The sequence below is a fragment of the Triplophysa dalaica genome, chromosome 19 (assembly GCF_015846415.1).
Source record: "Triplophysa dalaica isolate WHDGS20190420 chromosome 19, ASM1584641v1, whole genome shotgun sequence".
Taxonomy (NCBI): Eukaryota; Metazoa; Chordata; class Actinopteri; order Cypriniformes; family Nemacheilidae; genus Triplophysa; species Triplophysa dalaica.
In genome coordinates this window covers 19,018,367-19,042,687 of record NC_079560.1, presented here as the reverse complement: position 1 = coordinate 19,042,687, position 24,321 = coordinate 19,018,367, and the positions used below count along the sequence as shown (strand labels likewise).

The 24,321-nt window shown below is 37.5% G+C and overlaps 1 protein-coding gene across 1 annotated transcript; it reads right to left on the bottom strand.

Moving 5' to 3' along the window:
• Positions 1-8,214: 8,214 nt before the first annotated feature.
• sap30l (sap30-like) lies at positions 8,215-23,324 on the bottom strand. Its single transcript, XM_056731876.1, has 4 exons — positions 22,794-23,324; positions 22,145-22,267; positions 17,873-17,971; positions 8,215-9,814 (listed from the first exon to the last, which is right to left on the bottom strand). The coding sequence occupies exons 1-4, from the start codon at positions 22,977-22,979 to the stop codon at positions 9,686-9,688; spliced, it is 537 nt and encodes a 178-aa protein (XP_056587854.1). The 5' UTR covers positions 22,980-23,324; the 3' UTR covers positions 8,215-9,685.
• Positions 23,325-24,321: the final 997 nt, after the last annotated feature.

Below are 24,321 nucleotides of genomic sequence, written 5' to 3'. Positions count from 1 at the left end.
GACAACACATGGACAAGAGTGAAGACAAAGACACACTAGACAAGAACCCTCACAGTTAAAGATGCTGGTTTCTCATGCGTAACATGGTCAACTTGTTGGACATATGATGTAGTATTTCTGTACTTGATACACTCCTCCAGCACTCCAAATTGTTTCGGAAAGTTTTTTCTAATTCTGGATCCCTGAGTTGTCACATGGATCCTATTCCATTTATTGTCCATTCACCAAGGAAAAGTATGGAAAGGCGAAAGAGCCTGCCCACAAGTGAGACCCGCTTATCATCAAGGTTATCTGTGCTGCGTCAAGATGGGCTGTGCTGCAGCTCGTTACTCTTGCGATAGGTGTGTCTGTTCGTTCACGGCATTTCAGTGATGGATGTTATATAAACAGTGGATATAACACTGGATTTAGAGATGGTTTGAATCTGATAGATGGCGGGATCCCGGTGCTAAAAGATGCCGGACATGAACTGCACGCGGTAAGCAAACTATGTCATACGTCTGTGTTTTGTTGGCAATTGGTATTTATGTGCAAATTGTACAAAACACAAAGGGATTAATGTGAAGATGTGCTGCTTGCTCATGCTGTACTTTCATCCCACTCTCCCCACTAGTCCCACCTATAGCAGCTCGTGTTTTTCTGGAAAGAATCGTAAAGCTGTATCTCTCTTTCATAAATTTGATCAAACAAATACTCTTCAAAGAAATGACTTATACAATACATTTACATTTAGTCATTTAGCAGACGCTTTTATCCAAAGCGAACTTACAGGTGGGGTACGCAATGGAAGCTATCGGGACAGCATAAGTACAACAAAAGCATAAATCCAATCAAAAAAAGAAGATTGGTCTCATATTATCTAACACAGTATACAAAAGAGTAGAGAGGAAAATAGAGTCAGAACAGATCAGTCAGATGTGGACGGAAGAGATTTGTTTTCAGACGTTTCTTAAAGATGGCTAAAGAATCTGCAGATCTTGTAGCAGCGGGTAGATCATTCCACATAGGTGGAACAGATCCCGAGAAGGTACGTGAGAGAGATTTTTTACCTTTTTGGGATGGAACCACAAGACGCGTTCGTTTGCAGAGTGTAGGGATCTGGCGGGTACATATGTCTGGATTAGCGAGTTAAAATAAGGTGGTGCCGAACCAGTGGGTGTCTTGTAGGCCAGGAGCAGAGTCTTGAATTTGATGCGAGCGACTATAGGGAGCCAATGTAGCATAATGAATAGAGGAGTGACGTGTGCTCTCTTCGGTTCATTAAAGATGACTCTTGCTGCAGCATCTTCGATCATCTGTAGAGGTTTGGTTGTGCCAGCTGGAAGTCCACCCAGTAGTGCATTGCAGTAGTCCAGTCTGGACAGGACCAGAGCCTGTACTAGGAATTGCGTAGCATGCTCTGGTAGGAAGGGTCTAATTTTCCTAATATTGTAGAGCAGTGGTTCCCAAAGTGGGGGTTGCGACCCCCCCGGGGGGTCGCGTAGTGGGGGGCGGGGATCGCGAGATGATTTACAGAAACTTAATTAAAAAAAAAAAATGTATGTTAAAAAAGTTAAATTTGCGTATAAATTTAGGATAATTAAAATTTACAGTTTTTCACAGTTATGGGATGTATTTGTTTTTGTCCATAATTTGTTAATAAAATAGCCTGGCTTAGAGATTGTGTTCCTTTTTGTTTTAGCTCTGTCAGTATGTAACCAAATCCCAAATCCTTACAAGCTGTCGGAGGAAAACACAAAGAGGAGAAAGGAGGGGGAGGAGGGGGGGGGGGGGGGGGGTCGCGGGTCGTCAGCAGTCTAATATTGGGGGTCGTTGTCTGAAAAGTTTGGGAACCCCTGTTGTAGAGGATGAATCTACAGGACCGGGCGGTGCTGGTAGCTTGATCTGTGAAGTTGAGCTGATCATCGATCACCACTCCCAATACTACTGTACACGGCAGAAACTGCCTATTAAACGCGTTCTTTAAAACTAAATAAGAGAAAATCACTGAGGAGCCATTCAGCATCATAAAATAAAAAAATAAAGAGCAACAGGTGTGTGCTTGATAAATAATATTACACAAATATACTGAAAAGAGGGTTGCATGGGACGTGATGCACCACATTGCATCCCCTCTAGGACAGCTTTACCACACACCGTACATGTACAGCTTACATTCTGTATGTGCGAGCTCAAGTTCAAAGTCTACTCCTGATGCAAGACGAACTAATTTTAACTTAGCCTATTTTTTATGTTATTTTTATTTAAAAAGATGTTGTATTTGAACGTTATTCCATGAATAGGCTCTATTTCATGTTGGTAAATCCGTTATTGGCATTTTGCGTTGTGGATTAGACATAAGAATACTCAGATTGAACAATTTTGTTGATATTTTACTTAACAGTTGTTGATAGAGTCTAAACATAAAAATGTAAGTCTCTGAAAAAAAAAAATATTATAAAAAAGGGAAATAAACATTATGGATTTGACAAAAAAAGAACACTTTTGGGGGAGATGACACATTTTTTAGGTTTACTACTGTGAATTAAAATGCAGAACCTGAAGCAAGAATTCTCAAATGAAGGGAGAAGGGATTCCTGTTTAAAGATCATAAAATAGTTACTTTATTTTAACTTTCATCTGTCCATTTTTAGGAATATGTACCTCAAAAATCCATGTTTTGGATATAACAATCCTGAAAGTGACACTTACCTGACTATAAAAAATCATGTACTTAAAATAAACCACCGAATGAACCACCAAATGTTGATATATGTTCTGTTAGTATAGTAAAAACTTGCCCTATTATTGTTCTGTGTCTACTGTTAATTTGGTAGAATTTAGTAACAAGTAAGGTTTTCTGTATTAATGTGCAATTTTTTCCATTATTCCCAAACAGATAAATATATCTCGCAGTCTGTGATGAAGTTTATTTGTATAATAAAGACAATTTTGACAAATTACATTATCACAGTATGTACTTGGCACTCTGTGGAGTCTAGATTTGTAGCGGAGTGCCAGGCGTGCTATGTGTTACAGAAAACAATAAGTTTCATTTCTAATCATCAGTTAACTACATTACTAGTAAGACCAAAATACATTTACAACATTTGTTCATCTTAGTTAAAATAATAAATATGAATACAAATAAAAAAAAAACTTGTCTTTGAGCACAATTTCTTATATATTCAATGCATAATGCTTTTTCCTCAAAAATAAGATTGTTCTTCAAAAATGATTCTAATGTTATGTGTAAGCAGATTACGTATACTGGAAAATTATATTGAGATATAATTGAACGTAATTTTAAACAATAATCTTGATATCTCACAGCGATTATAAAGAAAAAAAGAAACAGCACGTCATGTCAAAAAGGTTGCCAACCCCTTATTTACACTGGGGAAAACGAGATATGAAACATCTGGGGCAACGATTAACGAAGGGGCAATGAACAAAAGGGCTACAAAGGACTACAAAACTAAGAAGGGAGGAACAAGTCAACAATAAACAGGGGAACACAGTTCCAAATCATGAGAGGATACAACTATTACATGACGCAATATTTCAATGTACATTTACATTTAGTCATTTAGCAGACACTTATATCCAAAGCGACTTACAGGTGGGTGTTAGTAAGAGTGTTAGGACCGTAGAAAACACTTTGGATGCGAGCGATGTTAGCGCACACAGCTTGGTTCCGGTTGAAAATCCCCTGCAGCTGGGAAACTTTGTAACCGTGAGACGGCATAGTCGCAAGGCAAAACATCACTCAACCGTTCCGATTAAAGTCTCGAATAGGTTTGCCCCGCTCTGCTAAAAGTGCCCTAGTGATCGGTGATTCTATTGTTTGGAACGTTAACACAGAGGCACCAGCACCATAGTCAAATGTTTACCGGGACCTAGAGCGCCTGATATAAAGTCAAATTTAAATTTGCTGGCTAAGGCTAATCATAGATTCAGTAAGATTGTTATTCATGTCGGCACAAATGATGTTAGAATCCGTCAATCGGAGATCACTAAAGATAGTATTAAAGAGGTGTGTTAGAGCGCTAGCACGATGTCAGACACTGTAATATTCTCTGGCCCCCTTACTGTTTACCGTGATGATGAGATTTATAGCAGATTATCATCACTAAATGGCTGGTTGTCTGAGTGGTGCCTGCAGAATAATATAGATTTTATAAATAACTGGAAGAGTTTTGAGGGCAGACCTGACCTGTTGAAACGAGATGGTCTCCTTCCCTCCTGGGATGGGGTTTCCCTCCTCTCTAGAAATTTGCCACACAGTCTTAATAATGCTAAAGGCTGACTACATGGGGCCCAGGTCAGGAAGGAGACAGAATGGCTTAACCAACTGTCTGCTTGCCGTCTCACGTTACAGAATACACAAAATATACAACAAGTAATAATCCCTTCTCACAAACAACATTAAATAGAGACTGTGTCTGTCCCCCGGATTAGCAAACATAAGATAATGGGTAAACCTCTTGAAAGTAATTTAATAAACGTTAAACAAATCAAACATGAACAAAATACAGATAATGGTTAATATTAGATCTCTCTCAAATAAAGCACTTTTTGTTAACGATATGATAACCGATCATAAAATAGACATGCTCTGTTTGACAGAAACATGGCTGAAGCCAGACGATTATATTACTCTAAATGAATCCGTTCCCCAAGATTATTACAATAAATACGAGCCTCCTAATATTAATCCTTTGAGGATTTAGGCTGCATTATTTAGATCAACCGGAATCAGGAACACATCCAACAACAAAATGATGTACATGTTGCATCAAAGAGTGCAGAACAGTACTCTACTCTCAGCCAGTCTTGTCTCTTTGTTCCAAGGTTACCGCAGGATGCAGTTCATGCCCAGACCTGATGGCAGAGCTGAGAATGGGAAGCGATGACCTGACAAGAGCTGAGATGATAGAGCTGGATAAAGGACGCGGCAACTTGACACGATTTTTCTACAACACTTCAAATGCTATTAGATTGTTAATGACAATCTTAAATCTATAATCTACCTTTTTCGTAAATTTATTTATTTTTTATTTAGCCTTGTTGTGCAAGCACTGTTGAGCTTTTGCCAGAGGGGAACTGGAATCCCCTGGTTGGGCCTGGGTTCTCCTGAGTTTTTTTTTCTTGGAGTTTTGGGTTCCGCGCCACTGCTTGCATAATTTTTTGCACTATTTGCCTGGCCGGGGGGGCTGCTTTAGAATTTAGACATAATTAATATTGCATATAAGAATTTATAGTCCGTTTAATATTTGACCTGTGGTTCTCTCTCCTATGTGTGCTTTCACTGTGTGTGTGCGAGTGTGTTTTTGCGTGTGTGCGTCTATGTCAATGTGTTTAAGTATGTATGCATATTGTGTGTGTGGAGCATTTGTATGTCTGTCTTTTGTTGTTTTCACCTTTTTCTTGTTTTTACAGGTATATGACTTTAGTTGTTTTTCTTGTATTCAATGTGTCTCATATACAGCTGCTTTGTAACAATGAAAATTGTAAAAAGCGCTAGATGAATAAAGTTGAGTTGATTTGAGGTGGGGTAAGCATTTGAAGCAATTGGGACAGCACAAGGACAACAAAAAGCATAAGTGCAATTCAAAAAAGACAGGTCTCATATTACCTAACACAGTATACAGAGCTAAGTTAGATTTTTTTTAAATAAAGAGTAGAGAAGAAATAGAAGTCAGAACTGATCAGTCAGGTGTTGACGGAAGAGATGTGTTTTCAGACGATTCTTAAAGATGGCTACAGAATCTGCAGATCTGTAGCAAGGTTAGGTTACACACTATATTTATTAATCAACTATGGCAAAAAAAAAGAAAAACAATGTAATAAATAAAGTTTCAGCCCACAATAGTGATGGAACATCTGTGGATATACGTCAGTGTTAAATTATATAGTATATGATGTCAAATTTTAAGATTGTCTAAATAATAGGTTTTGATTTAAACGTTCCCAATACAATTATAATAGCTGTACAAGTAACAACACAATTTACACAATTTAAGTGATTGTCACAAATGTAAAAGGAACAACATAAAAGTAAAATTAAAAGTATGTGCATGAATTCTTTTGTGGCCTAAATTTAACTACCTGTACACATCCACAATAAATAGAATCCTGCAGATTATTGCTTATAACAAGCAAAACAGTCACTTTAAACAGACTACCTCACATCTGCAGTGGTTTGCACTCGATCTGCTATTACCTATCTTTTTTTATATCTTTGCTTGTAAAGTTGTATTTTACATGTACAGTATCTCACAGAAGTGAGTACACCCCTCAGATTTTTGTTAATGTTTTATAATGCAGTTTTTTACCAAACTGAAGGAATGACACTTTGCTACAATGTAAAGTAGTGAGTGTACAGCTTTTATAACGGAGAAAATTTGCTGTCCCCTCAAAATAACTCAACACACAGGCATTAAAGGGGTCATATGACATGTCTTAAATTAATGTTATGGTTTGTCGTAGATGTTATATAATGTGTATACACTATTTAAGGTTAAAAAACGCTGCATTTTCCACATACCGTGCATGTTTGTACCTCCTCTTTGCCCCGCCTTTATGATACAGGTACGCCCACCTTACTTGCATATACATTTGGGCGGTCGTAGTCAAATCATACCACAAACTGACGTAGATTTGTGGGGTGTGGTTATACGAGGCGTTTCAGGCAGGTCTGGGTGAGCATTCGCTTTTAAATAGATTGCCTCTGTTGCTCCGACACTTTAATTTTATTAATTTTACTTGTCTAATACATGCATGTTCAACTTATAACACACCAAAGACCTTTAATATGTATTTAAGTTTTTTACAGTTTGTTTGATTGTTTTTCTCTTCAAATAGAAGTCAGAACTGGATTTAATTACTTATCAAATCTTGAATATTGAGAATTTAAATATCAGGGGGATATACGTAGGACCTGTGGTGTATAATATGACACTATGCAATATAAACCCAAAGAAGTTAGCTTACGGCTAACCCTTGCAATATTAAAAAATCTTATGGTCTTACTTTCGTATTTGTGCAAATAACCCTCAAAACAAATATCAGGAAAGGCTACAAGAACTTTTTAATCAGTTGATGAACACATTTGGACAAGACAATAAAAATCTTCAAACATATGTCGGCAAATCATGTTATATCCAACCATGACGTCTTCCACAGCGCGGATGTGCTAAATGAGTCCATGAAAGTGGCAGTCCGTACGTTTTTTTGATAAAAAATAAACAAACCAATTATGGAGCAAGTACATGAAAGAAGGGGGTTTAAAATTGTGTCTTTACCCTTGCTGGATTCACCACGGAAAGCTTGTAATAATGGATTGTAATTTTCCCTTAGGTACTAGTGTTCTCAGGAAAACCGTAGCACACTTGTGTTAATACAGATGGGTAGTTCATCGGTTGTTCTTTCTCTCTTTGTTATGTTCATTATGATAAATGTAACTCAAGCCCTATTTGCACAGGAAAAGCATTATCTGGGGACTTTGTGTGATTTAGAAATTTCCTCCTCACATCTGTATTTCATGGGCGCACTCGCACGGGATTGGTGAAGCCTGTGATTTTACTCAAAATAACGGACTTATTTTCCGGGAAATGATGACAATTGTGTAAAGTTTATGTATATATAGTTGTGTGTAATGCTTTATGACCGTACCTGTTAGCACTAGAGACCCAGTGACCGAGGATCTTCTGTCTGGTTTGCATTACGGGAGACTCCGGGCCAAAACAACAGTGTTTGCAGGTATGGTTATAACCCAGCACCCGAAATAATATTAAAACACTTCAACACAGCCTGCATTTGCGCTATTTGAGTCTGTTTATGTTCTTATTTGTTTCTTGTTGTATCATCTGCCATGTTACCGGTTATGTTTATTATGCGCTGCTGATGTACATGAAGATTCTCACCGGTGCACTGTCACAGGCCACACGTGACCTATGACTCAAAACATCAAGACCAATCCGCGCAGTTGAGCAATGCCAAATCACAATTTACGTCAAGGAAAGTCTCGGCACATCACTTGCAGTAGCAATTACAAACTTTGATAGGGACAAAGAGGCCATTCTTACAGATTGCCACTTTCATTACCATATATTCAAATCCATTATAGAAAGGTGGTTATAACTGGGTGATGCACATAAGAAATATTTCAGAGCTAAACCCAATGTTTTTATGCATGTCAAAGTAAAAAATCTACACTTCAGGCAAAGTCGATTATGTGAAAGCAAACAATTTTAATTCACATCTAAAAATATTTATCATACATATTGGTACATTTGCCAACATATAAAATCATGTCAATAGTTTGGCTAGCCATAAATTAAATAAGAAAGCATTTGTGAAGTGTTTCAGATCCTTCAGGGTAAGCTGTGCAGGTGGCTCAACTAATAGTCATAATAGACTGTCTCCAACTACAAGAAAATGTACATTATAGATATGTAATTTCTGTTCATATCAGACATATTGAAATATAACTAGTAGTTTCAGTTATCTCTAAACTGGCACAGCTTACTACACTAGTGATAATGTGAAATGGCCAGAAGAGTTTAATAGTTGAACAACTGTGCAATGTTTTTTTTTAATAATTCATGAAAATAATAGTTGACACAAGAACTGTATTTAGTCTGATTATTTCAAATAAAGAAAGCTTTAAAAAAACAAACAAACAATGTTTAGATATTAAAACAAGAAAACTAACAGCAAAATCTACAAATACGCTATATATTGCAACCATACAGCTGTCTGTAAAATGCAAATGTTCACACAAAGCAAGAGAGGCTGAAACAAACTATGAGAAAATATTTTAGTTCCAAGTAAATGCGCAGGCTTGTATTTGTCAGCTGTGAGGCTAGTATTTGTATAACTTGACGACAAAAGTAACCACATTTGAGCACAAAAAGTCATTCAGTGTTATTATCATGCTTTCATCCTCACTGGATAACTGTGATATTTAAAGGGACAGCTACCCCAACAAAAAAAATTAAGTCATCATTAACTCACCTTCGAGTTGTTCCAAATCTGTATAAATGTCTTTGTTCTGATGAGCACAGAGAAAGATTTTTGGAAGAATGCTTATAACCAATCCGTTCTTGGCCCCAATGACTACCATAGTAGAAAAAATTACTTAGTTTTGTTCTGTTGAACACAAAATCTTATATTTTTAAGAATGTAGGACAGCAAACATTTGGACAGCCATTGTCATAATATGGTAGTCAATGGTGACCAAGAACTGTTTGGTTTCAAACATTCTTCCAAATATCTTTCTCTGTGTTCATCAGTACAAACTAATTTATGCAGGTTTAGAAAAACCTAGAAAGTGAGTAATTCATGACAGAATTTTTATTTTTGGGTGAACTATCCCTTTAAACATTAGAAAAACATGAAACAAAATGTGTTTTTTGTGCCCTTATCTCTTAATTATAGATGGTGTATTTTTGTTTCTTTTGGACAGGTTTGGCACAAATGTTGAAGCAGCTAATCACTACAAGACTAAAACAATGAAAAGCACTTCACACCAGTGACACGAGTTGTCCACTCACATGTGTGACCTGACATCAGACACATTGTGCAGACTTATAAATATGTATTCCAACAAGGACTTGATCATCTGCATGTCCACCTTTACTTTTTGTCAATTTAAGATACATGTCTACAAGGAACCACTGTGAATGGAGTAGTGTGAACCTTATTCCACCTGTTTGCTTCCATCTGATTTCTGGTCCAGTCGGCTTTTACTGCTCTTTACCATATAAATAAAGTATGTGAGCGTTTCCTTTTCATTAACAGGAATATTCCGGAAGTGGCGGCTCACAGTCTGGAAAAGAAAAAGGCATAAAATAAAATTTATGAACTACTTCACTAGTAAAATCCAAAACATTAGAGAAAAAAATTATAACAATGCAACCAGAAGTGAAACACGCTGAACAAACTAACTACAGCACCCCTAAGGAGAAATTGAAATTATTTTCTACAGTAGATCACGATGAACTCTCTAAAATCATTAGATCATCCAAATCAACAACATGCGTGCTAGACCCTATACCTAGAAAACTACTGAAAGAAATGCTCCCGGAATTATAGATCCTCTTCTTAGTATTATTAACTCATCTCTGTCCTTAGAACATGTGCCTAAAGCATTTAAGGTGGCTGTTATAAGGCCCCTTGTCAAAAAAAACAAACTCTACCCAAGAGAACTAGGGAATGACAGTCCTATATCGAATTTACCTTTCATATCTAAAGTTCTTGAAAAAGTAGTTTCAACTCAGATATGCTCCTTCCTCAAAGGAATGACATTAATGATGAATTCCAGTCTCGATTTCTAGCATGTCACAGTACAGAGACTGCTTTGATCAGAGTTTCAAATTATCTGCTTTTAGCGTCTGACCGTGGCTGTATTTCGTTATTGGTGCTGCTAGACCTTAGTGCTGCATTTGACACCATTGACCACAGCATACTCCTACACAGACTCGAAAAGTACGTCGGCATTAATGGAATAGCATTGAAATGGTTTAAGTCTTATTTATCTGACCGTTGTTAATTTGTAGCAATAAACAATGATGTGTCCCGCAAATCGCAAGTCCAGTACGGTGTACCTCAGGGCTCAGTCTTAGGGCCTCTGCTCTTCGCATTATATATGCTACCTCTAGGAGATATAATAAAGCGACACGGAATTAGCTTTCACTGTTATGCTGATGATACTCAACTTTATATTTCCTTGAAGCCTCATGAAACCCAGCAGGTCCATCGAATAAAGGAATGCATAGTTGATTTAAAAAACTGGAGGAGTAACAATTTTTTACTACTGAACTCGGACAAAACAGAAGTGTTACTTACTGGACCAAAAACCGCCATACGTAACAACCAAGAATACTGCTTAACTATTGACGGATGCTCCATAAAATCCTCGTCGTCAGCTAAGAATCTTGGCGTTGTATTCAATAGTAAACTGTCATTTGAGAGCCATGTCGCCAACACCTGTAAAATTGCATTTTTCCATCTAAAGAATATATCTAAACTACGTCATATGCTGTCACTGTCAGATGCAGAGAAATTAATTCATGCATGCATTGTCAGTTGGTATGTCCAGTCAGTTGGTAATACCTAGAATTTCAAAATCAAGAACAGGTGGTAGATCCTTTTCTTATCTAGCGCCTGAACTTTGGAATATTCTTCCCTGCACTGTCCGGGAGGCAGACACACTCTGTCAGTTTAAATCTAGACTAAAGACGCATCTTTTTAATCCTGCATAAACTACACTTCCATAATATTAATCCTCAGAGGATTTAGGCTGCATTATTTAGATCAACCGGAACCAGGAACACATCCAACAACAAAATGATGTACTTGTTGCATCAAAGAGTGTAGAACAGTACTCTACTCTCAGCCAGTCTTGTCTTTTTGTTTCAAGGTTACCGCAGGAATTTATTTAGCCTTGTTGTGCAAGCACTGTTGAGCTTGTGCAGAGGCAGCAGCTTTTGCCAGAGGGGAACTAGAATCCGCTGGTTGGGCCTGGGTTCTCCTGAGTTTTTTTTTCATCGATTGGAGTTTTGGGTTCCTCGCCACCGTTTGCATACTGTTTTGCACTATTTGCCTGGCCGGGGGGGCTGCTTTAGAATTTAGAAATTAGACATAATTAATATTTCATATAAGAATTTATAGTCCGTTTAATATTTGACCTGTGGTTCTTTCTCCTATGTGTGCTTTCACTTTGCGTGTGTGCGAGTGTGTTTGCGTGTGTGCGTCTATGTCCATGTGTGTAAGTATGTATGCATATTGTGTGTGTGGAGCATTTGTATGTCTGTCTTTTGTTGTTTTCTTGTTTTTATAGGTATATGCCTTTAGTTGTTTTTCTTGTATTTAATGTGTCTCATGTACAGCTGCTTTGTAACAATGAAAATTGTAAAAGCGCTATATAAATAAAGTTGAGTTGAGTTGAAATGTCTACTTGCTATGGAACAAAAGCCAGCTGCAAACATATACATTACTTTCTGCAAAAATGTATACAACCTATTAAACTGTCCTCTGCAAAATCAGAAACATTTTTTCTGATCATGACCCCAAGAATCAAATCAAATTAAGATGTTCTAAATGACTCCCCCCCCCCTTCAAGTTATAAATGAACGCTACCCATTAATTTAGACCTGATGTTGGCCTCTCATTTATAAAGTAACTTTTTTTTAACTTAACCGAAGTTGGCATCTTGACACTTTAATGTCAATGTCACTATTGCTATCTTTAGCATAGAAAAGAGTCTTGACTTTCGAGCTAATAAATACAACACTCCTGAATATGAACATGACTGAATTAACACTAAAGGTCCAGGGAAAACAAGATTACATTTTTAATTACTTGCTGTTAGGATCAAATTTAGATCTAACTTTTGTCTAGGTATAAAGTTTAAGAGTGGAGTCGATGGAACTCAGAAGTCTGGATCCAGAGACCAAGAATGATACAGACACAGAAGTGCAGTTTCATTCAGAGTCAAGAATATGATCTGCAACAGGAGCATAATTAGGGGTTTGATCTGTGATTTTAATTTAGCAGTGATGTTTCTGGCCATAAACACATGTGCATAAACACATGTGCACACACACCATGTGACCGATTTCAGCTTATCATAGCATATCGCCAGCAGTTGAGTGCAACAATAGTTGCGTTTAAATCAATGGTTCTCAAACTGGGGGCCCCAAGACGGATCCAGAGGGGCCACTGATTTTGTAGTATTCCATGAATTATAGAAATTTACCATATATTTTATGCAATCAAACATCCGAAAAATAACACCACCAACCAAAAGAATAACTGATTATGTTTTTTGGTTTCATTCAAATTCTAAGTTTAAGATTTTTAGTCTTTATTTTGGGGGCACCAAACGACCGTCTATTTTTGGTCGTCATAGTTTCAACTTTTTACACTTTTCATAATAACACAACGAAAAACGTTGTTTGAGGCGTTGTTTCTGGATCTGATTCTGCAATGCATGCATCCGGCAATTAATCAGACCCCAGCGTCACGTGCTCACACATACACACAGGCGCGCACAGTAGTGCGGTGTTTACAGACTTTTTCCTTCAGAGAGTGATAGGGACTAGCGTCATTTTGGATAAACCTTAACTTTAAGTAAGTGGAATATTGTCTTTCTGCGTCTTTTCCGTACAGTAGGCGGCAGACGCATCACATTCAAACCAAACAGCAAAAAAGTTACTTGTAAGTGAATCAATAAATGAATGAATGATTACAAATGATTATAAACATTTCTTATGTCTGTAATTATTATTTTATGTCTGACAAAAGAAACATTTAATATTTACCTTGCATCATAGTGACGTGTATAAATAGATTATGACAGATTTTTTATGAGCCTGTCCATCATTGAAAGCGCAACCTCTGTGCCAAATACGAAAAACTAGCAACTGCAAAGGCAACGGTTAGTAATGTGAATCTGTGTGAATAATGTGTTAAATAAAAAATATTGACAATCAACTGTAAAATCAGCGCGATGTCCGATAATATCGGGTGTGTTTGACTTCATGCAACGATGCACAAACAATCGATCTGCAGATACAGAGCGGGAGGGAATTTGTCCCAGGACCTGCCAAACAAACACGTGCACACACACACACAGGCGTGCCACGCGCACAAACTAGTGTTGATGTGACTTCTTTCATCAGGTAAAGTGCGCAGATAAACAATAGCTTTTATGGTGTAGAAAAATGTTGCATGTGTCCTGAAATTTCATCCTAGCCATCAGATTATCCTACCAGGCACGCACACATCAATGTAACGTCTTTTTTTGCGCAACAAATTCATCCTGCATGTTTATTTTATACTGCTACAGGAATATGAGATCATTCTACATATAGTACAATTTGATAGGGTGTTTTGTTAATTTTGTCCTCCTCAAACTTGTATTGGACAATTTTACATCAGACTCAGTGGTCGACCAATTAGTGAACTGGCCGAATACCGATATTAAGGATTTAGCCGATAATCGATATCGGTCATTTTCAAATCCGATTTGCCGATAGTCATTTAATTTTGAAATGCGCTATTTGGCTCTGATGCAGCCAAGGATTTAGAGAGAGCAGTTGGAACACGTCACTCTAGTTTGTTGCCTAGAGTAATGCCCTCCCACTGCGCCTCTGACTTGTTGGGACTAAGTCACGAGTCCGGCCAATCAACGCGGAAGGCTGCGGAACAGAACGTTTTTTTCACTCTCACACCGAAAGCACTAACTAACAGGAGCTGCTTCGGGTTCACCGATAATTGCCGAAAAAACACTCAAGGACTAAGTTTGCCTAAAATATGCTTTTAATGTTATAGCTTAATGAAAACATTTGCATTCTTTTTAACAACATACACAATAAAGCTATGAAGGCAATTAAATTATTTACACTTATTATATTATCAAATTGTGCTAGTTAATCCAATGATGACCAAAATGATTAATTGAATAGTTCTAGTATTGTATGCAATGTTTAAGTCATTAGAACATATTTTTCTTTTGATATTATTAATATAAGTGTTATGATTAAGATTTCTCAGTCAGAATTAAAAATGTTTCAAATGTTTCAGAGCCTGTGTTCTTAATTTTTACATAAATTTATGTTTTTACACCATAGATATATATCGGTTCGAAATATCAGTTATCGGTCTAATTCACATGGAAATAATCGGTATCGACCCTGAAAAAAGCATATCGGTCGACCTCTAAATCAGACTATTCCATTTTAGGAGAATTAATGTTTATTTGTCCTCCACAGTTTACTATTGGAAAATGTTAAAATAAGCCCCAGACTGGTCCATTTTGTTTCTGTTCATTTTTGTCTTTTTAAAGAAACAAAAGATGCATATAGGCCAAGTCAAATTTTAAAGGCATAATAAAATGTTCAATACATTGACCATTTATTTGTGATTATTTAGTACTCTGTTAAAACAATAGTTATATGACATTAACATACATTACATAATTACTTTAAAATATAACAAAATTCTAAAAATATTACAAAAAGGCAACATCGATTGTTGCAGATCAGCAGCATGAGTTAGATTTTATTCATCATCTGAGAAGAGCTGACTGACAAGATGATGGCGGATGCTTTTCTGGCAAAGAACATGTAGTAGAATATGAAAGCACTGTTATCAAGAGTCGGTTAAGTTTTAAAGTATTAATGCCGGTGCTTTGCCATTTATTTAACAAATCAATTTTAAGCATAATGGCTTACACAAATGAGACACATCTGCCAATCATATAGCAGCAACTTGTCTGCTTTCCAGCATTCCACGATTTTTTGGACAAAAGGTTGCAGACTTACCATCTAGTGTCTTTGGTAATGCGGATATGACGCCATTGACAGGCGACTGCAAGACACGGCCCTGTGTCACTGGTTTAAATGATATCATGATTTATAAATGGTTGGAAACATTTGAGATATTGTAATTACTCAAATCAACAAAATATATAACACTGGCCCAGTGGTTTTGGGATATTTTACTGCAAAAAAGTTTGAATATTTGAAGTACTACATAGTACTTCAGAGTCTTTGTAAAGTATTTTAACAACACATTTCTATGTGTTTAAAAACAATTCTCAGAATACTCTTTACCCAGACTTCAAATGTATATATATATTTTTTAAGAAAGTATAGGCATTGATATTTTTTGTAGAATTTTATCATAAGCCAATTTGCAGACAACACTGTTTATTTCTTAGAAATAAACATGATTCTTTTAGTTATTTAAAAATTTCTCTACCTTCTCCTAGGCATTAGGCCTGACCTTATATCTAAAAAAATGTGATATATTGGCTATCCACAAATGTGCTTCAAAAGAAGGAAATGTTAATTAGGGATAATTATAGCCACTTTCACACTGCCACCAAAATCCAATTTTTTTAATCAGATACAGGTCTGATGTTTCGCAATGCGACCTCAGTCTGAACGGTCATATCGGAATTCATGAGACTTTTGCGTCATTGTAGATTGACTTGCATCATAATTCTGCGCTAATTTAAAGTTTCACGTGCTGTTCTTTTGTAGGAAGTGTACTTTACAGCTAGGTTGCCGAACATTAAGCATCAGATTATAAACATAAACCCTTGCACATGAGCCTCACGATGCAACGCAACAAATGACTATAGAATCTGTTATAAGAAATTTTGCCACTGGTTACAGCGCGATGGAACGTTCAAACCGGCATGCAATCCGATGCCACACACCCGATGACTTGACTCTTGCATAATTCTGTATGAAAGCGTGCTGCCTATTGCGTTATTGTCGTTTTGCGTGCGCAATTCAGTTTATAACCATCACCAGTACACACTGGAATCTGAAATTGGCCACATTTTAAAAATAGTGTGAACTATCGTTGAGGAGTAATTTTAGCACATTCTTCCTGGCAGAACTGCTTTAGCTCTGTCATATTCTTTGGATGTCTCATGTGTATGGCCCTCTTCAAGTCAATCCATAGCATCTCTATTAGGTTGAGGTCTGGGCTCTGACTTGACCACTCCAAAAGGCGAATTTTGATTTTCTGAAGCCATTCTGTTGTGGACTTGCTCCGGTGTTATGGGTCGTTGTCCTGTTGCATCACCCACCTTATATACGGTTTCAGCTGACATACAGACATTCTCACATTATCCAGAAGAATTGTCTGATATACTTGGGAATTCTATTCCCCTTAATGATTTCAAGCTGGCCAGGCCCTGATGCAGCAAAGCAGTCCCAAATCATGATGTTTCCTCCACCATACTTTACAGTTGGGATGATGTTTTCATGATGATATGCCGTACCCTTTGTACGCCAGATGTAGGGCTGTGTGTTTTTTACTAATAGTTCAATCTTAGTTTCATCAGTCCACAAAACATTTTGCCAATACAGGTGTGGAGTGTCAATGTGCTCTTTTGCAAACTTCAGGAGTGCAGAAATGTTCTTTTTAGTAAGCAGTGGCTTCCTTCGTGGTGTCCTGCTGTGGATACCCTGCCTGTTCATTGTTTTACGTATTGTAGACTCATGAACAGAGATGTAAGCAAGTTCCAATGTTGCCTTAAAATCTTAGGCTGTCATTCGGGAATGTTTCTTTACCTCATTGAGGAGTCTTTGTTGTGCTCATTGTGTCATTTTGACTGGGCGCCCACTTCTTGGTAGAGTAGCAACAGTCCTAAAATGTCTATAATTTGTCTAAAACCTGACTCCAATTAGCTTTTTTGAGGTCATTAACTCAAGGGTTCACATACTTTTTCCACAAGCACCATGAGGTTTTTGGTTGTTCTCAATAAAGACATGAAAGATCAAAAAAAAATATTACTTTAAGGTATGTTATTACTTTAGACACCTTTTATTGGTCAATACCCTTGACTTGGATGAAGATCAGATCACATTTTATGACAAATTTATTCAGAAAACCATGAAATTCCAAAAGGTTCACATACTTTTTCTTGGCACTGTATGCGAGGGAAAAACTCTCTAATCTTCTTCTTTATTGCGCAGACTGATATTTCTCTATGTTATATTGTTGTTGTTTGTCAACAAAGAAATACATGATCCCTGCTCTCCCTCGCTCCAACTCAAATCATGTGAACAGGTGTGGTTAATATTTCTAGTTCAACGTAATCTAGTGACCCTCCACAATGATCACATAAGCATGAGCAAACTTTTATTCTTTCATTTCTACTTTATCTAGGGACCTTTCTTTTATAGTAGAATCCTCCTAGCTAAAACTTAAGGAATATGTTAACATATCTCTTTTTTCTTTGTATACCGCCTCAAATATAGTTAATTCTATAAATTCTAGTTTGGAAAGTGATTCATTTTAGAATGATTCATTTTCATTCTTTGATGAACTATCGCTTTAAGCAAGTAAGCTTAAATCAAACCTCTGCTAGCTGGGCTTTGTTCAATCCAGGTCTTGTTGGGATTTTGTAGTGCCTCTTGTAACGTCTCAGTGTGTTCACCTGCAACTGGAACAGATCCACCTGACAAACAAAACACATGTATGGATAAACCACAGAAATACAGATACGGTCTCTCAGCCCCGGTTTCACAGACAATCGGATGAAAATCTTTTTCCAAGTGCCATTAATGGGTCCAAGGTGCATCTAGCAATCGGAAAACTTGAAAAAGAAGAACCCAGTAACTTTCTTTTGGTAAGCCTTTTTCTGCAAGCATTTGAGAAATCAAGCCGATCAGATTTTGCTCCACTTGTGACATAGAAAGGGGTTCTTAGAATAATATAACCACCCATTAATCTGCATGTTAACACCCACTACATGGCCATGGCATGCACTACACCTGTGTTTCCCCAACCCCTTTTTAAGCAAAATACACTCCTGAACAAAATCTTAAGACCGGGGGAAACATTATAAGTAATCGCATTTGTCGGTGGTGGATCGTAACCAGGTTGTAAGTACAGCTTAAAAATGGCAAAACAAGAAACAGGAGCAAGAGACAAAAACAAAGAGTAGCAATTTATTGAAAACTTAATTTAAACTCAAACAGGCTGTTTATCAGCTGATCAAAAGTTTAAGACCATTGGCCAAAAAACCCCACGACAGAACTAAAAGTGTCAAAAATGAACTCCGTAGTGAGTAGCCCAAGCATTCTTGCCGATCACTTCAAACATTCCTTTCAGCTTGCTTTGATATGAATGTTTCCAGGAGGCTGGTTCAACGTTGCTCCATGTGGTAAAGATGGCTTCATAAATCGCACCTTCTGGAACTGACGTCCGTTTTTGAAAACATCCCTTGCCATCCATCCCAAAACATTCCCAATGGGATTTAGATAAGGGGAACATGCAGGATTAGTGTTATTTAAATGTGAATTATGTGTGGATGACGTGACGTGTGATGACTGCAGGAAAGAGTGAGGAGAGAGCTCTCCGTCTCCAAGGAGTGTGTTCGACTTCATTCACACTGAGCAGACCAATCGGAACAGACTGCCCCTGTGCTTCGCATGCTTTCAAAACAATCTCATTGTTTGGGGCGATGTCCACAAAGCTTGCGATGGATGACAACATCAGGGGGCGAGGCAAGGGTATTTCAGTTTGCTAGATGGCCATCTGCCATAACATTAAAAACAATTATATCAGTGCTCCAGACTGCGACCAAAATACATTTTGTGACCAGTTTTCAAGACAGCATTTTCACAAGTACTCTCACATGTACATGAATATCTTCCAGTTGTTAATTCATGTGGAAAGACAAGTACATCATGAACCCACCAGTGTGGGCTGTGTGTGATTAGTCAACTGCGTGGGTCACGCGGCACTGATGTTTCCCGCTGCCATGGTGGACGTGCACAGTTCTGGAACATTTACAAGTTAATACACACAACGTGAGCGCATTACTACGATGTTTGCTTTCACTTTCTACATCCGTCTCAGTCTCGCACCCACATGCGTCACGGAGCTTCTAAATCATACTCTACTGCGTATAAACATGAATGGACGAGATTGACACATGCGCAGAATGTCATACTGGGATGTGCGTATGACCCCGGACCCTCCGGATGACGAAAATTGCATCATGCAGGGGAATCACAATGCCGCCCCAACATCATGATGGCTGTCATCGTCTTACGGCCCAACCCTAGTACATACTATACTATAACTTGCATATGCATGTAAACTTCATGCACACATACACCTATAGACACTTACGTATAAATATAAACATGATCCATGCCTTTATACCTTTAAACCACTCACAAAACAAACTCGATGCCTGCAGCGTCACATGAATCAACAACAGGTTCAGCATGACTTAACAACAGGTGCACTAGGTTGGCAACAATGAGACGACACCCAAAACGGGAATGGTTTTACAGGTGGAGACCTCTGACATTTTCCCCCTACTCGTCTTCAGTAAATGACTACTGTAGATGCTATCCTTTCGGAACAAACTGAAAAACGCAGCGTCCATGCATTCGAGAGAAGACGAAAGCTAGACATCAACATTAATAGCGCTGTTGATATGGATATTTCTCTTAAACAAACGCATCGATTCTCTTCAGAAGACCGTTGTTAAGGCCACGGAGCCGTGTCGAGCACTGTTTTAATCGATGGATGTAATTTTTGGAGATTCGAAAAGTCAACAAAAATTCACTTCAATATGATATACGTGGTATTATAACTCCGATATTATAACTTCTTCGAGAAGAAAATCATATTTAGGCACCCTGCCTTGAGGGTGAGTAAAACATGGCAAAATGTTGATTATGTAGTAAAGTACCCTTTAAGGCACCGTGGAAGAGATCAGACATTGCAGCCTTGATGAGTAAAGGAGAAGACAAACGCCAGTGATGCACACCAATGAAAATAACAAGCTTCAAATGACACATCACTGATCTTCCTATTCTTTTCAATAGACTTTTACACCAAAGACTCTTGTGAACCAAGTTTGTGTGTGGATGCTTAAAGACCTCTGTGAAACTTGGACATTTTCCCAAAGGGGTTGAAGAAGTGTTAAGATTGATGTGGAACAAATGTTAATCTGAGAAACCCAATTTTTGTTTGTTAATTAAAGGGGTTGCATGCAAAACTCAATCCAGCCCAAACTCATTTACTAGTAAATCACGAATCCCCCAAGTATTTATTAATGTGATCAGTGCAAGGTTGCTGAGCAGGTTATAGTCCTTTGGGGACTGAAAAACATGTTAGTTTTGCAATTTCCTAACAGCTGCGAGAGCATGTCTATGTCTGATGTCCGATTGGCGATTTATTTATTCCTTTGAAGCGATTTATTTAAAAGATGGGGTAACATGCAATTTGATGCATTCTGACTTCTTTACACTTCTCATGCCAGCATGAGTCAACATGGTCAACTTTCTAAAAAACTAGTTGAGCTTATGACAAAGTATTTCTGTGCTTAATACACGCCACCAGCTCTCCAATTTGTTTCGAAAAGTTCTTTATAAATCTGGATACCTGTTGTGACAAAAAGCACAGCTATCAATGCCGCTTCTATCGGCTGACAGAAGTTTAGCAGTGTTTGTTTGCTCACTGCATTTCAGTGATGAATGTTATACGAACGGTGGATATAAAGCTAGATTTGGAGATTGTTTGAAACTAATAGATGTCACGGTCAAAGCGCTAAAAGATGCCGGACATGGACCTTACGCGGTAAATCAAGCTAAGTCATTTGTCTCTGTTTTGTTGGCAATCGGTGCATACTTGCTTAATGTAAACAACATGAAGCGATGATGTGATTATGTATTCTGTGCTCGTGTTGTAGTTCCGTCCCCCCTGCCGCCTCCAGCAGCTCGTCTTTTTCTGGAAATAATCGTACAGCTGTATCTCTCTTTTATAAATTTGATAAAACGAAATCCTCTTCGAAGACTGGAAGTATGCAATTCTACTGTATCCGTACTCAAGATTAATGTGAGATTTGCAGAAACTGCATGTGTTACCTCATCTTTAATGAACAGTTGAAATAACTGATATGTCAAATCAGTCCCTCAAAACACCTCAGAACGCAAGTGTGCTTAGACCATTTAGTAAAATATAATCCAAATAATCTACAGTATTTACAGTTTTTTATATTTACCAAATTTAGTAAATTACCTATACAAATCCTGTAGATTAGACAGGAGATATGTTAAACATGAACAAATCACAAGTTGCTACTAATTTAATTCACTTGTATGTGGTGAAAATAAGGACTGTATATGTTTAGAAACTAGTTTACTTTTTAATGTCCTTTACATATAATGATAGTATATATCAAAATAATGATCAGGTCTGGCAAATGAAAGTCAATGAAGGCCAGTGGAAAAATTGCAAAGGTAAGAAATAAGGATAATGAAAGTGACAGATTTTAAATGTCAGATAATTTCATAGCCAATATATAAATTGGAAGAGGTTGTAAAACTATATAATAAAAATAGAATAAAATAACAAATAAAATGTTCCGTTGCATTTATTTTGGATTTATTGTCAGTATTGGGCTCACAGTTCAAGATTAGGGTACTTTTAACTGTGGATGAACATGGTCATCATCTATCACCGAAGACCAATTTGACCCAGGAAAATGCCTGACATCCATCACATGCTCACTGCTCCAAACATGCCCATGTAATGTCACTATACAAACAATGCAATAAAAACGTATTACCCAGAAAAGTATCAGAAACCATTTGATTGCTTTAAATACCTCAGGGACTTCGACGTCATGATCAGGTGATTCACCACCATCATCACTGGTCTTTCTCTTGCGTTTATTGCGGACACTCTGAATGAAGTTCTTGTGGAAGTCACAGATGTATAAATGTCGAACCTGTGTAATAAAAAATTGAAATATTAAAACGTGCACTACATTTCTTTACTAACACGATTCAAAGGACCAAAACCGTAGAATTACAATAGTGTTTCTGTTTTTACGTGTAAGAATTTACGTGTAATAATTGTAGTAAGAGAGCATTGTTGTGGTTTACTCTGTACCAGTTTGAACTGTTTAATTTCTGTGAGAACTTGAAAGAAAAAGTACTGTAGTAAAACATCACCAAGGTTTTTATCAACAAAAACAGAGCTGCAGTTGCACCAATCTTTTTTATTATATTGGAGTTATCTAATCGTGACGTTGGCATGCCGTCAACCAATCAAATAGTTTGTTCATGAGACTGCCGATTGGCTATCGAACTACAATTGACTGTTCTTTACCCTTTTTACATTATAGTGAGCCGAGAACACAGCTTTTCTGATTATAGGAGGTGGCGTCGCGTCAGGGTGTAGCGTTAACTTATAACGGTCTAGCTACACTTAAAAAGTAGATATCAGATCATCAGATAAACAATGACGCTTACACTTTTGTCGATATCGAGCTTAAGTTTCTTTTGTGAAATGCTCTTCTGAATACGCTTGCTGAAGGAGGCGTTTCCAGCCGAACGGCCGCAGCGCTCCCCGTCCTCGATCAGACAGCAACTCTGACCGAAGAACGGCGGGGCAGGCGGGCCGTCATGACTGTCCTCTTCCGTGCTAAACCCATTCATGACGGCAAGATCCAGAAGAACCCGGGCAAGCGGAACAGATTTGTTGAAACCGGCGTAGGGTCGTATTTGATGCGTTCAGATGAGCTGGACGGAAGGCTCGCTGAGTGATGCGTTCAGGACCGGGGCTTGATTCCTCAGAAGCAGAGTCTCTTCAACACTTTGGATCCTGTTCACTAAAAATCACGCTGCTTCGCAAGTGCTGCAGAACTCGGTCTCACACACACACACAAACAAAATACAAACGCGTCCGTGAAAATCATCAAATCGGAAGCGCTTTAAACTATACAGCGACAATCGAGCTCATTTTCGACAGAATGTTCGTACAATGAAACATGTCCTGCAACAAACCGGAAGTTGTAGTTTTGAAAGCCAATTGGTTCGTTACTGACAAAGGCGGGCAACGGAGTCTCCCTCTTTCATTTCGGTTGGTTAACACGCCTGTCAATCAATTTGTACTTCCTGCTTGTCTGCCACTGCGGTTGATTTCATGAACATGACTCGAGTACTTTACAAACACGCTTTCATTGAAGCCTAAATACATTTCGATGCAAACTGATATTCATTCCAAATCCTTTTCTTTCTCATTTTATGCATTTGTGTCAGGGCGATTTCAAGTAAACATGACACATTCGTGTTATTCTACCTTAATTTCCAATCGTCTTTTCCTTGTAATACTGTGCCTGTTGCTCCTAAACTTTTCTCTTAAAAGGAAATTAAGACATACAAAGACTCTCAGTTAATGTAGTTTTATTTCGTAGGAAGATAAACTGTTAAGAAACAGTTTTTTTAAATGTAACAAGAAGATCGACTAATTATTCTGTAAATAAAACAAAAGTAAAGATGAAATAACACAATTAATACACTACTAGAACGAAAGAGAACAAACACACAATTTCGCAATTCATTGCTGTCAGAAACGGAAAAACATCAGTACAGACAATTATCAAATTGTAAATAAGTAAAATGGGCATATAAAAATAACTTTATAAAAATACTATGATTCTTATAAAAGCATTGCCCAACCCAAGAAGAATTACTTCCACAACTGTGTTAGTTATCACTATTAGATTCCCTATACAATATCTCCCTATAATATTTTCCCTATATTTTACACTACCCAACATTTTATCTTTACATCCCAAACAAAATACACTATTAGACTCAAAATTCTGTCATACAAAAAATCAAAATTGATGGTTGTTCCAAACCCCCAGGTTGTTCCAAACATGTATACATTTCTTTGTTCTGTTGAACACAAATAAAGAAATCTTTAAGAATACTTGCAACTGACTGTTCTGTGGGACCGTTGACTATGGTAAATTATTTTATAATTGTTTTGTTC

What these genes read in the sequence shown, in the direction of transcription:
- sap30l (XM_056731876.1), bottom strand. Translation starts at nt 22,979, where the DNA reads ATGAATGGGTTTAGCACGGAAGAGGACAGTCATGACGGCCCGCCTGCC. An exon ending in AGCTCGATATCGACAAAAGT is followed by an intron (nt 22,268 to 22,793) that starts GTAAGCGTCATT and finishes TTTATTACACAG; the next exon opens with GTTCGACATTTATACATCTG. An exon ending in ATGACGTCGAAGTCCCTGAG is followed by an intron (nt 17,972 to 22,144) that starts GTATTTAAAGCA and finishes TTTGTTTGTCAG; the next exon opens with GTGGATCTGTTCCAGTTGCA.